The following is a 12,015-nucleotide window of genomic DNA, read 5'->3' as shown; positions in this document are numbered from 1 at the left end:
CCATAATACTCTTTTACCCATCCGACGGTACTGCTGCGACCAATGAAGGAAAGAAACTCACAGCTCCCGTCATACCAACGACACAAACGATGCCTAAACCCTCCATCAAATGATGACGGAAGCATGATGAAAAGAAGTAGTTGGATATCACGACAACGAAAATCGCAACACAATCTCATCCAACCCAGTACCACCAGGACCTAAAGCCCATCCTGATATCCCTCGGACCCTTCTGTACTTTCTAGTCTCGATATCTATTTAGACTTGTGTCGTCTGTATTTTCGCTGCATGCTACGAAGCTATCTCTAGTAAGCATATTCTCCACATTGTTTGCAAGACAGCAGCGAATACCCAAGAGCAAAGATCGAAGAAATGGATTGGGCATCCTACGTTTACAGATAAATTAAGTAGCGCATGAGTAGATCCTCACATGTATGGTCGTAGTCAGCATGCTAGATTGAGCAAGGCAGAGATCAGATTCCATTCGTGCATCTGCCTGTATTGAATTTCGACACATCTCAACATAATCTTACACCTATAGCTCCGATTACCTCAACGCCACACAAAAGCCATATCAAGTTAAGTACCACTTCTCTTGTCTTCCTAAATAGCAAGATGCGAAATAGTCTGCCCCTGCCCAATCTGCGGCGCCGCCTTCGGCAACGGCTTCAACCTCTGCTGTTGCACCGGCGTCCGACTCGTTCCGGGCAACGTATTCGTCCCGGGGTAAGCTTTCTTCGGATCGGGTTTCTTCTGCTCCGTAGGCGGCGTAAACGGCTTCGGTTGGCCAGGTTTGACTGCCGCCTTCTTGGTAGTCGGGTACGCGGGTTTCGGGAGGCCGTTGGTATCTGGGAAAGGCTTTGGGAGGGCTTTGTTGGCTGAGGGAATTGCGCCGGGGCCCTTGAAGGGAGGGATGGATTTCGTGGCTCCGCCGATGGCTCTTTGGCCGCTGCCTACGAGGCCGGAGGTGGCTTTTGTGGTGGTGTTTGTTACGGTGCCGACGGTGCTGTTTGCGCGGCCTATGACGCCCCCGGTGACTTTGGATGCGTTGCCTGTTACTCCTCCGACGGTTCCCCCCACGGTCTTCTTCGCTCCTCCCACAGCGCCGTTGACTTGGTTACTGCCTGGGTACTTCTTCGCACCTAGGGGCGTTCCGCTGGTAGTTGGCTTGTTGCTCGCGGGGGTGGAGTTCGAACGCTTGACTACGGGCTTTCGTGCTGTGGAGGGGAGAGCTTTGCCTGTGGATTTGTAGGTTTGGCCGGTGATTGCGGTGCCGTAGCTTGTTGCTTTCTTCTCGAGACCTGGGCGCTTGTTAGTGAGTACTTGAGAGGTATTGTTGATGATGGGAGTTAGGTAGAGAGGAGCTTACCATTTCCCACACTCCTTCCACTATTCTCAATCATATCCCCAGCCTTGATCAAGGCATTTCCACCATATTCACCCGCCGTCTTCTTCCCGGCATCTACGAAGCCCTCCACCGAGTTCCAGATGATGTTTGAGATGAAGCTCGTCATTGTATAGTATGTGTAGTGATCTCGCGACTGCAATTGATGTCGAGAGCTAGGTTCGACGGAGGAGCTATGGTAGTATCAGAAGAGCTCTATGATTCTAGACTGTTGGACCCCAGATCATGTTCTCCCGATGATGCATGGCCTTTGGCGCCACCGCAGCTTGAACCTGTTTCGCTACCCGTCGCATGCAGGGGGGTCGCTGCCGCCCCGCGTCAAATGACGTTATTGTGGCACAGCGATGTGGACCTGAACCAAAGTCCTGGCTGGCGATCTTTTTGATGCAGGTTTTTAGCTTGTGTTGTAGCTTTCTGCCGTGGCATGTCGCCAGTACGCTAAGCGGTACGGCGTTGAGGCTGAGTATCACGATGAGGTATGGTCATATGGCAGTTCATTATGTTTATCGTCAATCATACTATTCGTACAAAGCGCGCTACTACGGTCAAACCCTTTTGATTACATGTCCTCAACGCCATCGAAAAAGAAACGCTCGTGATTACTCGTTGCTTTGGACAAAAGTAACAAACTACGCACCCTGTCTGGCCTTCTCAGCGCAGATCAGGGCGATGATGCGGCTCAACTCAGCGCTCTGCGCAAATTGCTCCTGCTTGGTCTTGTCGTCCACGTCTTCGCACGCTGCGATGTCGTTGCTGACTGTCAGCATGCGGTTCTGGAGCGTGAGGAGCTTGGCGAGTGTGTTGTCGAGGAAAGGTGCGCTGAAGGTGATGTTGGTCGGCGAGGCGCCGTTGTTGGGCATGCGCATCTCGAGTTTCCTGGGTGGCTTCTTTCCCGAGTTTGACGGGGCAGACTGCTGTTGTTGCTGCTGTTGCGCTTGCTGTTGGGGCCTACCGCAGATTGTTAGCAAATGTACTTCTAGACCAGTGACTACGCGATAGGGGTCCAGATTCCGGTCGGCAGTTGTGTAGTGTGTCCCTGATTTTCCACGCCGTCGCAACCGGAACCAGAGAAAGTATGCCAGGGGAAAATTCAAGGAAGTTTGGAGGGACTCACTTCTCGCGCTCGACAAATGTCATGTTCTCTGCCATTTCAGCGACGCGGTTTGCGATTCTCGAAGCCATGATAGTGTATGGTGACATCTGAGGTTGTGACGCTCCGTTGGTTGCGCCGTTCGTCTGGGGCTTCTTTGCGCCCTGGGTAGCCTTCTTGGGAGCCCTCGAAGCGGTGGCCTTGTTGGTGGTGCGCTTTGCCGGCGCTGATGCTACTGAGGCTGCGGGCATGATGGAGGATGCGATGTGTGTTGTCGGATTAATTCTGTGATATGTGTCAGTCTCGAGCCCAAATGTGTATGAAGGTGCTCGCGTGCACCACTCGAGCATGCGCCAGGGCCGACAGCTGTCATAATTGAACGTACCGTAGTTGTGATGTAGATATGATGGGATTGTTGGAAGAGGGATGTAATGGAGACGTTCTCGAGAATCGGTATCTACTGCGGAGCGAGTATAGTGTTATTGAGTAAACCAAGAGACTAAGGAAGGGGTAACGGTGTGTCTCGAATATCTTGCTTGCTTGACTTGGTTGTACGCCGCCACACATAACGTCATGCCACGGCACGCTGACAGGGGTTGACGACGCGCAAGTGGAGCATCCATCTTGATCTCGAACCTGGAACCGTTAGCCTGCACTGACGTCGCGGGTAGCCCGTCACTGGTGCTGATAGTCGTGTTTGACGTTTTGGACTTCGATGTTCGCTCGTGTGCCAACTGTGGAAGATGTCGCCTGCTACTGCTACGAAGAAGCCCGTCGTTACCAAATCGCCGGCTGCCAAACCCCCAGTGAAGAAGGCGACGGCTCCAAAGCTAACCCCAGCGAGCCAATCAGCATCCAAGCCGCCGGTACCAGCTGCTGTTAAGAGGAAGAAGAAAGATGACCTCGGTGCTGGATTGCGGATCTCGAAAGACAATGTCGAAGCGCATCCGGCTGGACCACCGCGCTTTGGCGAGTTGACACAGGCAGAACGGGCCTTCACGTTAGCCTCGACGTTCTTGTCCGGCGTTCTGGCGTAAGCACGTCCGTGTCCACCTCCAGATACACCCAACTAACACCCGACAGTATAAGCGCATCCCAATTCCTAGGCGCACCACTAAAGCTGATTGATCCGCAATTCTACGATGGGTACATGGCCTACACCAAAGAATGCTTCGCCATCCTGATCACATGTCTCACCCAATGGTGGGCTCCGACTGTCGTTCGTGTATCTGGAGACTCTAGCATGGTCGGCCAACTTATCAAACGCAAAGACGGATCATTACAATGCAACTTTGCTGACCGCATGGTGCTCATGGCAAACCATCAACTCTACACTGACTGGCTATACATCTGGTGGATCGCATATACGAACAACATGCACGGCTTCATCTACATCATTCTGAAAGAGTCGCTGAAGAACATTCCGATCATTGGATGGGGCGCCCAGTTCTACAACTTCATCTTTCTATCTAGAAAATGGGAGGAAGACCAGCGCACATTCAAGAAACATCTAAGCAAGCTGAACAAGAAGGGAGATCCCATGTGGCTGATCATCTTTCCTGAGGGCACGAATCTGTCCAAGACTACACGCGAAAAGAGCCAGCAATGGGCGAAGAAGAATGGGTTGCAGGACATGAAGCACCAACTGCTTCCACGCAGCACTGGCCTCAAGTTCTGCCTAAATGAACTGAGGGAAACGACAGATTGGCTGTACGACTGTACTATCGCATACGAAGGTGTGCCAGAAGGACAATTTGGTCAAGATATTTTCACCCTCCGCTCTTCTTTCTTCGAAGGCCGGCCGCCGAAGTCAGTGAACATGCATTGGCGACGGTTCCACCTCGACGATATCCCATATGAGAACACACACGCTTTTGAGGTCTGGCTGAGGAACCGCTGGAGGGAGAAAGACTACATGCTAGAATACTTCAGTCGCCACAACCGCTTCCCCGCAGAAGATTTCTGGAAGAACCACCTGGACATGGACACCAAGAGCGAGAGCAGCAGAGGCGGAAACAAGACCATCCGAACCGTCCCCCGCCCAGCCGTCCAAATCGAAACCGAAGTCAAGAGCGGCAACTGGAACGAGTTCGTCAAGATTTTCGCTCCAATAACCTCCGTCATGATGGCTCTAACCGTAGCCTACGGTGCCTCACCCGAAGACCTACCCATACCCGGCGCCAAAGAATTCTTCCAAACGCACATGAAAACACTGCTAGGCCAAGGCGGCGATATCAAAGGCCTCCCAAGCCCCGAGCAGCTAGAAAAGATGATAGAAGGTGCCGCTCAAATGGGCGCCGCACAAGCCGCAGGACCAAAAGAAGTACCAGAAGTACAACGGCTTACGCAAGAAAATCTCGCCAAACTAGTCAAAGAAACAGCTATTGCAAGCGGCGCTGTGATGCCCAATGGAATGAGAAGAGCAAGTACAGCATTGCCACCACCAATGACTAAGACGCTGCAAACGCCCACTGCCGCGACCCCAGCAGTAAGGCGAGCTCAAAGCGCGGTAAACCTCCCTACATCCTCAGCGAAGAAACCCACACCCACTGCACCTAAACCAGGCACCGCCGCACACGCCCGAGCGAACCCCGCGACAGCAACCACAACCAAAAAGCCCACACCATCTCCACCCACAGGCCCCATGAAAGAAGTAATGACAGCCTCAGGCGTCATGATCAAAGTCCCTCAAACCGAAGTCGAACAGGCCAAGAAAACAGGCACGCTGACCATGGCGAATGGCGTAAAGATCAAAGTGGGCAAAGAGGAGATTGAGAAGGCACAAGAGAAGAAGGGGACTACGTTCATGACAGCAGGCGGAGTGCCCATCAAAGTGACGCCTAGCGGGGCTGTGCAAGTGCCTGAGAAAGTGAGCAACAAGGGGCAAGCGGCGGCTGTGAAGAAGACGGGGGAGTTGGCGGGGAAGATGGGGGATTTGTCGACGGGGAAGAAGATGGAGGGGAAGAAGGTGCCTGCTAAGATAGGGGGTGCGGCGTATGGGATGGCGAAGAAAGGGAGTGTTGGGAATGGGGCGGTGAAGAAACCGGCTGCTGTGGCTCCGAGGAAGCTTTGAGACGGCTGTTGTGAGGGTAAGGGAATAAGTTTTTTTTTGTGTGGGTATAGTATAATCGCGGTATTTGTTTGGCGTTGAGCTAGTATACATGACAAGGTCTTGGGTATTTTAGTTTGGTTGTATGTAAGATATCAGTATGCCATTATTGGATTTGAAGCAAAATAGCCTATCCCATGCACTGATACAGTGTTACTTGAGCCCCCAGTCTCAGTCGTCACACTGAAAGAACCCATAACCTCAGACACACATCTCACTAACCGCTATACCAAGTCGTTTTCTTGACTTGCGTATCCATCCATTCGGATCGTTCAAGTACTCGTCCGTCGTTCGTCCTTGCGCCACTAAACAAAAATGGTGTTAATACCTCAATTCCTCTTTCAAAGTGAGGGTCAAACAAGACGAAGAATGCAGATCCAAAACAACCATCCAACATTGTGCATCAAATCCCATATAATAACAACCCACAAACCCTCGCAGCGGGCAAACCGCAACAACAACACAAAAAAAATCCATGTACAACAAACATTACCTCTTCTTCCTCGCAGCCTCCTCCTGCTGTAACTTGTGCATCTTAGCTCTAGCGCTCTTGCTGCCACCCAATTTGGGTCCTGTGATGGGTGGTGGCGCGCCCTTGACAGGAGGAGCAGGTGGTTTCCTCGCTTGTTGTTTCGCTTCCATGGACTCGAAGTATTCGTTGCGGAACTGCTCGACGAGGGCGTCGTCGGTGTTGGTGGAGGTGTTGGCGTGGGGGTTTGCGGGGGTTGGGGAGTCGAAGAAGTCGACTGGAGATGTTAGTAAGGAGGTTGTGGCAGGGGGAAAGGGAGATGGGGAAGGGAACGTACGTTTAGCTTCTTTGAGTACAGCTTCGACCATCTGGTCGCGACGTTTGTCTTCTTCCGTCTTGCCGTTGGCTTTAGGCTTGCGCCACGCGTAGCCGTACTTGTCTCGTCGCGCTTTGCTGGCTGGCGGCTCTGGCTCGCCCTTGTCCCATCGTTTCCAGGCTTGTTCGGTGCGCGCCGCAGCGTCAGGGCCTAGGTCTACTTCCTGAAGCTTGCCCTGGCCTGCCGCCAACCGGTTGCTATGTTCGTTATCAGCGGGACTCTCGGTGCTACTGGTCGCGCCCTGTGTCGATGAGCTAGTGGCGAAGGTATGTCGCAGATCCGGTGCGATGGCGGCCACAGAAGCCTGGAGGTGGTTTGGTATGGGCCAGCCGTACTGGCGATAGTTCTTTTCAGCCATGCGGGCTTCTACATATTCCGACCTGGCACATTAGCCTCCATGCTTAACGGTGCCCTTATCTGAGCCTGTTGTAATCTCCCAAAGAGCCCACTCACATCTGCTTGTCATCGCGGTCTACCACCTGTCCCGTCTGCGCGACGAAGCGGCTGGTATACTGGTCTGGCCGGGGCGCTTCTACTTGCACCACCTCTGTCCGCGGCGGCTCTGCTTTGCGCGTAGTTTCCTTCAGTCGGTCGCGGGGCCGCTTTCGGTTGCGCAATATCTCTTTCAGGTTCGGCACCGACTCTTCTTCATCGTTGGCTTCGGTCGGCGAGACAGGCGCGTCGTTGGGAGTCGCAGCAACGGGCGTATGCGAGGCGGAAACAGTAGGCGCATCGTCTTCGGTATAGACGCGCTTCGGGTGCGCGATCTTGCGGCGCTTGAATCGTATAGCGGGGACTGCCTCGTCTTCTTGGGCCGTCGACATGCTGGGCAGTTACGGGAGAGTCGGGAGTGAAGCGTGGGTCGGAGAGGTAGAGTTTCGGAGGACGATCTAGGCCGAGGCGTGAACCACGCAAGGGTCCAAAGCGTCATAAGCCCTTTCACTCTTGCCTAAACTTCATGACGGAGGCTAAACATGGTTCGCACAATTAGAGCATGATCTACGTGAGACTGGATTTAGGTGCGATCCTGATCTACTAAGACGCTACAAGGCTGCATAACGCGTTGATACATGCATCATCTGATGCAGAGGATAATCAGATGTAGAGCACCTGCATGGCGTGACACTCAGCTCATAAGACGATCACATAGCCGACTTCCGCTATTGCGTACTACAATTTAGATAGGCCTAAGTCCACCCTCTACAGCACTTGCCTCGACTGTCCATTCGTTATACATCACATCACAATCCAACCCCATGGCTTCGCATTAAGAATTTTGTTCATTGCGATAAAACATATATACTCTCAACCTACTATACAGGAAGCCAGCCGCCGTAACGCTCAAACGCCCAAGTCATACCCGGTACATTGAGTAGCGAAAGACTGAATGCAGGTAATATCAGGAAACTTCCCTTTCCAACCATCCTTCTCATCCCCTTGGTATCAATTTACATCATTGTCATCGTCCTTCCTAAGCCGTCGCCGAGGAAACAGTCTCAATCTCCACCTTTGGCAGCGGCGCCGACTTGCCGCCAAGGTCTGTTTGCCGTGCGTTGGGGTTCTTGGTGTAGTAGTTGGAGATGGCGGATTTGATGGCGTCTTCAGCAAGCATGGAGCAATGCACTGCAAGCAGTTAGTAATCTGGTCCTGATTCTCGCTTTCGTATTGTGGGATACTCACGCTTGACAGGTGGTAGGCAGAGCTCCTTTGCAATCTCTGTGTTCTTGATCCTCGACGCATCCTCCAGTGTCATGCCCCGAACCAATTCGGTCAGGTAACTCGAACTCGCAATCGCGCTGCCGCAGCCGAAGGTCTTGAACTTGACGTCGCTAATGGTGTTGCTGTTGGGGTCGACACGGATCTGGAGCTTCATGACGTCGCCACATGCGGGTGCGCCGACTAGTCCAGTACCGACGTCGTTGTCTGTCTTGGACATGGATCCGACATTGCGAGGCTTGTTGTAGTGGTCGAGCAGTGCTGCGAATGTTAGCTGAGCGTTCTCAGATATAGTTAGTCGGAGATGGTGGTGCGATGACGAGGTGATTCCGATCGGACTCCCGTGTCGCCACCACATCGATTTTCCGAACAAGAGGGGAGGGCGACTTATCTTTCTCGTGGTACTGCCGCCGACCGACTGCTGCGACTGCGGGTGCTGCTGTGCGAATGGGCGAAACGATGCTGGGCCTGGCGGCGGTTGCGAGCACTCTTCCTGCCTGAGCGGGCACTGCTGCTGCGACTCTCCTGAACATGGTGGCGATCGATGTGTGTGGTGTTTTGAGGTTTGGTGGTGTCTTTGGTGAGTTTTGGCAATAGTTCGGGTAGCGGTTGGATGTTGGTGTAGGTGTAGCGGAGGTGGATGGCGACGGACAATTGAAGTAATGATGAAAAGCCACGCCCGGCCGCCGGCGACGTAATGTCCGTGCGCACACATACCCCACACTTATCATGGAATCATCTCGGAGAACCGCTCCAGATCACCGGCGAACGAGTGCTATCTCCGTTCGTCCTGCTATCAGATGGAACTTCAGCTCCATTCATATCGCCTACAGCCATGCTGATGCTATCTAGCAGCTTGCGCCGCAATGCTCCCAATCCGCTCTCGTTTCGCCGTTTCATCAATGCTAATGCTAACCCGACACAACTCCGCTTTCGCTATGCTAGTCCGTGGCGAGGGACCTAGACCCGCTGTCTTACAAACGTCGGAAGAAATACACGTAGGCAAACTTCTTCATCTCTTCAATGTCCGCCGCCTTGGCCACCTTCTCGTCATTGAAGAGGACCCATGACGCAGCCTGCTCGCCTGGCAACTGCTTGCGCACAAACGCAACGTAGTGTCTATGGCGTGTTAGCGAATCTCCTTCCACAAAGGCCCAAATACGGAAAACTTACCCGGCGTGTATCGAACTACCCTTGTGGCATACTATCGACTGGAGCTGGAAGTTTGCAGGCAGCGTCTCACTACCAGCCAACTTCTTCTCTGTTGGCTCCGCAGGTGCCTCGGAGCTCCCACCTTCGTCGAAATCGCCCGGTGCATCGGGGTGGCTGAACAGCCAGTCGACAGCGCGCTCCATGTCACCACCCGTCTCCTTCAGAGCCTGGCGTGCCTGTGGAGCGTTGAAGCCCATAGCTCCTAGGTTCTCGATTTTTTCAGGGTCGAGAACGGATGCAGCGGCTGCGCCTCCACCAGAACCAGCGTTGAAGTCGACGGGGTCGTCGATATCTGGATCCTCCATATGTCCAATCAGCCAGTTCATCGCTGCTTCGGCATCTTCGTTACCAGTAGCATGTAGAGCCTTTTCACATCGAACTCTAGGGAATCCCATAGCCTCAAGCATCGAAAGTGCCGCCTCGTTGGGTGACCACTTCGAACTGCCCGACGCTCCTGTGTCTACATCTTCTGGGAGAAGCTCCTCTCCTTCTACCAAACCATTTGACTTGTAGGCATCGAAGGAGAAAGGTTCATCGTTAACAATGACAGGAACATCCTGCTTGGTAGGCACCCAGTTGACCAGTTCAAAGCGCCTAGCGTTTACGGCCAACACTGAGGGGAAGGTCTTGAACATGCTCCTCTTCGTGAAGCCATCCTTGCTGCCACATGCACCGCAAGTAAGCTCAACTAGTTCTTCGGCTGTGAAGATGTCAAGACACTCCTTCAGCGTGACTGGCTCGAACTCTTCCTTTTCTTCCTTCTTGCCGTCGTTGTTGGTGACGTCCATCTGCGAGTCTTTTGGTATCCGCCGGATGGGGACTGGGATGGAAATGTTCTCTTGCTCGTCTGTCTTGTATCGAACGCGCTTGCAACTGACACATTGTAATCGCTGTTCCATAGCAAAGCGGAAAGCACCGACCGGGTCCTTATGGGGCTCAACGTGCTTGCTGCGTGAAACAAGCTGGAGTACGTGTAGAAGCAGTTCGAACGCGTCCTGTTGTCGCATAGTTGAGAACTCGGCGTGACCTCGTCCGATCAGGTGCTTGAGCATGGCAGGCGCGAGGCCGCGCTGGTGTGGAACCTCTGGGTTGTGCTCGTTGGTGATGACGTCGCTATCCGGCTTTGAGTATCGACCTGAAATCAGGCCGTCTGCAATTTTGCGCATCTGAGTTTCCAAGTCCTCTGCAGGGAGTGGCGCCTCCGGCGGAGCTTCGTTGGGAAGGTAGTAACGGTCTTTGAACTCTGGAATGGAGAACAGGGCCTGCAGGGTGCTGTTCAGATAGCAGCTGTTGCCCAGGTTCTTAAGGCCCGTGAAGTCTGCTCCGAACAATGGCTGCAGTTCCTTGCCGTCTTCGGTCACCATAGCAAAGTCCCAGCGCAAGTTTTGCTCTACCTGCATCTCCGTAAGACTCTTCTCAGTCTTCACCCTGTCCTTAATGTTGATGCCCCAGTGTGCTAGGTGGTCCGGTAGTTCTGGATCGATGCGCTCTTCGTCACAGGCGTAGCAGTAGATATCAGCCGTGCCATCCGCAGTGAGAGATCCGAGCTTGACCGCGACAGGATGGCCAGTCGACTTGGTGTGCCCTACACCGTGTGAGTTGCCACCAACGCCACCGAACTGCTGACGACCACAACCCAGATTGCCGCAGGTCAAGCACAGCCAGAGGTTTTCGTTGAGCTCGCACTCTGAGCAGTGTCCCAGGTTCTGCGACTCGATCTGTCGCGCCGCTTGTTGTTCCAGACAGAGGGTGTGTTCGCAAGCAGTCAACTCCTGTTCCCACGCCTTGACCTCCTGCTGCTTCGCGAACGTGTTTGCCTTGAGAACTGCGTCCACAATGTTGGGTAGCTTCCCCGAGCTCTTGTCTACATCGTCGACCCCGCACTCGTAGCACTTGACTTGTGTCGTGGTATCGTAGCGGTCTGCCTCGGTCTCAGCTGCCACGGCAAGCTTGGTCATCTTCTGAGGAGGCTCATCGCGCTTGACCCTCTTTCGCGTGCGCTTGATATTGAGGACGAGGGGGTGGTTCGTGGACGACACGTGGAGGAGGGAATGATTGCGATCGCTCGTGCATCCACCATTGAAACAGTAAAGGCACACGTCGAGGCCGGTGGGGTCGTCGATCGAGTCGAAGCACTGGGTGCAGTCCTCCCGGTACACGGACTGCGTTGGCCCGGGTGGGTGAAGCTCTGAGGCGTGTTAGTACTGTCTAGGGTGAGGATGTAGCCATAGAGCAAATCAAGGCGTCTGAAGCATGTTTGCCACCCTTCATTTCTTTTGCTGCATGAGAATGAAGTCGGGGGACAAATATGGTACTTACCGGGCGCGTTTACGTGCGTACAGGCCATGTTTGGTCAAAGTTGATGTGGGCAAGGTACGGTGTAGAAAGTCGCGACGGTTTGCACGTAAATTCGGTTGTTATGACATAGGCTAGGCTTCTAGAGCTCCTCCCCGCGGCGGGGCAAACAAAAGTGGATACCTGCCACCAATACCGAAAGAAAGGTAGTCACCACGCGACAGCTCCACTCTGGCTCAGAAGTCACGTCTGAGTTCAAACAAGTTGGAAAATTGTATCAACATTCCTTTGGCTTAATTCCATGGAGAGGATACCAGACTTGAAAGAGTCTCAACAATTTCAT

The 12,015-nt window shown here is 53.4% G+C and overlaps 6 protein-coding genes across 6 annotated transcripts; 1 reads left to right on the top strand and 5 right to left on the bottom strand.

Annotated features, from left to right (window-relative positions):
- Positions 1–603: 603 nt before the first annotated feature.
- On the bottom strand, positions 604–1,514 carry J4E84_009702 (uncharacterized protein; the record flags this gene model as incomplete). Its single annotated transcript, XM_049392263.1, has 2 exons — positions 604–1,301; positions 1,370–1,514. The coding sequence occupies 2 exons, from the start codon at positions 1,512–1,514 to the stop codon at positions 604–606; spliced, it is 843 nt and encodes a 280-aa protein (XP_049240025.1).
- A 520-nt stretch (positions 1,515–2,034) lies between these two features.
- On the bottom strand, positions 2,035–2,746 carry J4E84_009701 (uncharacterized protein; the record flags this gene model as incomplete). The annotated part of the gene is made up of 2 exons (XM_049392262.1): positions 2,035–2,353; positions 2,520–2,746. 2 exons carry the CDS (start codon positions 2,744–2,746, stop codon positions 2,035–2,037), a joined length of 546 nt encoding a protein of 181 aa, XP_049240024.1.
- A 492-nt stretch (positions 2,747–3,238) lies between these two features.
- J4E84_009700 (uncharacterized protein) lies at positions 3,239–5,568 on the top strand (the record flags this gene model as incomplete). Its single annotated transcript, XM_049392261.1, has 2 exons — positions 3,239–3,528; positions 3,579–5,568. The coding sequence occupies 2 exons, from the start codon at positions 3,239–3,241 to the stop codon at positions 5,566–5,568; spliced, it is 2,280 nt and encodes a 759-aa protein (XP_049240023.1).
- Positions 5,569–6,093: 525 nt separating this feature from the next.
- Positions 6,094–7,273, bottom strand: J4E84_009699 (uncharacterized protein; the record flags this gene model as incomplete). Its single annotated transcript, XM_049392260.1, has 3 exons — positions 6,094–6,350; positions 6,411–6,829; positions 6,903–7,273. The coding sequence occupies 3 exons, from the start codon at positions 7,271–7,273 to the stop codon at positions 6,094–6,096; spliced, it is 1,047 nt and encodes a 348-aa protein (XP_049240022.1).
- Positions 7,274–7,920: 647 nt separating this feature from the next.
- Positions 7,921–8,385, bottom strand: ISU1 (iron-binding protein; the record flags this gene model as incomplete). Its single annotated transcript, XM_049392259.1, has 2 exons — positions 7,921–8,072; positions 8,130–8,385. The coding sequence occupies 2 exons, from the start codon at positions 8,383–8,385 to the stop codon at positions 7,921–7,923; spliced, it is 408 nt and encodes a 135-aa protein (XP_049240021.1).
- Positions 8,386–9,139: 754 nt separating this feature from the next.
- Positions 9,140–11,648, bottom strand: J4E84_009697 (uncharacterized protein; the record flags this gene model as incomplete). Its single annotated transcript, XM_049392258.1, has 3 exons — positions 9,140–9,284; positions 9,339–11,565; positions 11,642–11,648. The coding sequence occupies 3 exons, from the start codon at positions 11,646–11,648 to the stop codon at positions 9,140–9,142; spliced, it is 2,379 nt and encodes a 792-aa protein (XP_049240020.1).
- Positions 11,649–12,015: the final 367 nt, after the last annotated feature.

Source organism: Alternaria hordeiaustralica (assembly GCF_023758085.1).
Source record: "Alternaria hordeiaustralica strain BMP 2776 chromosome Unknown scaffold_31, whole genome shotgun sequence".
Taxonomy (NCBI): Eukaryota; Fungi; Ascomycota; class Dothideomycetes; order Pleosporales; family Pleosporaceae; genus Alternaria; species Alternaria hordeiaustralica.
The sequence above is the reverse complement of the archived record's forward strand: the minus strand, read 5'-3'. Positions and strand labels throughout refer to the sequence as shown.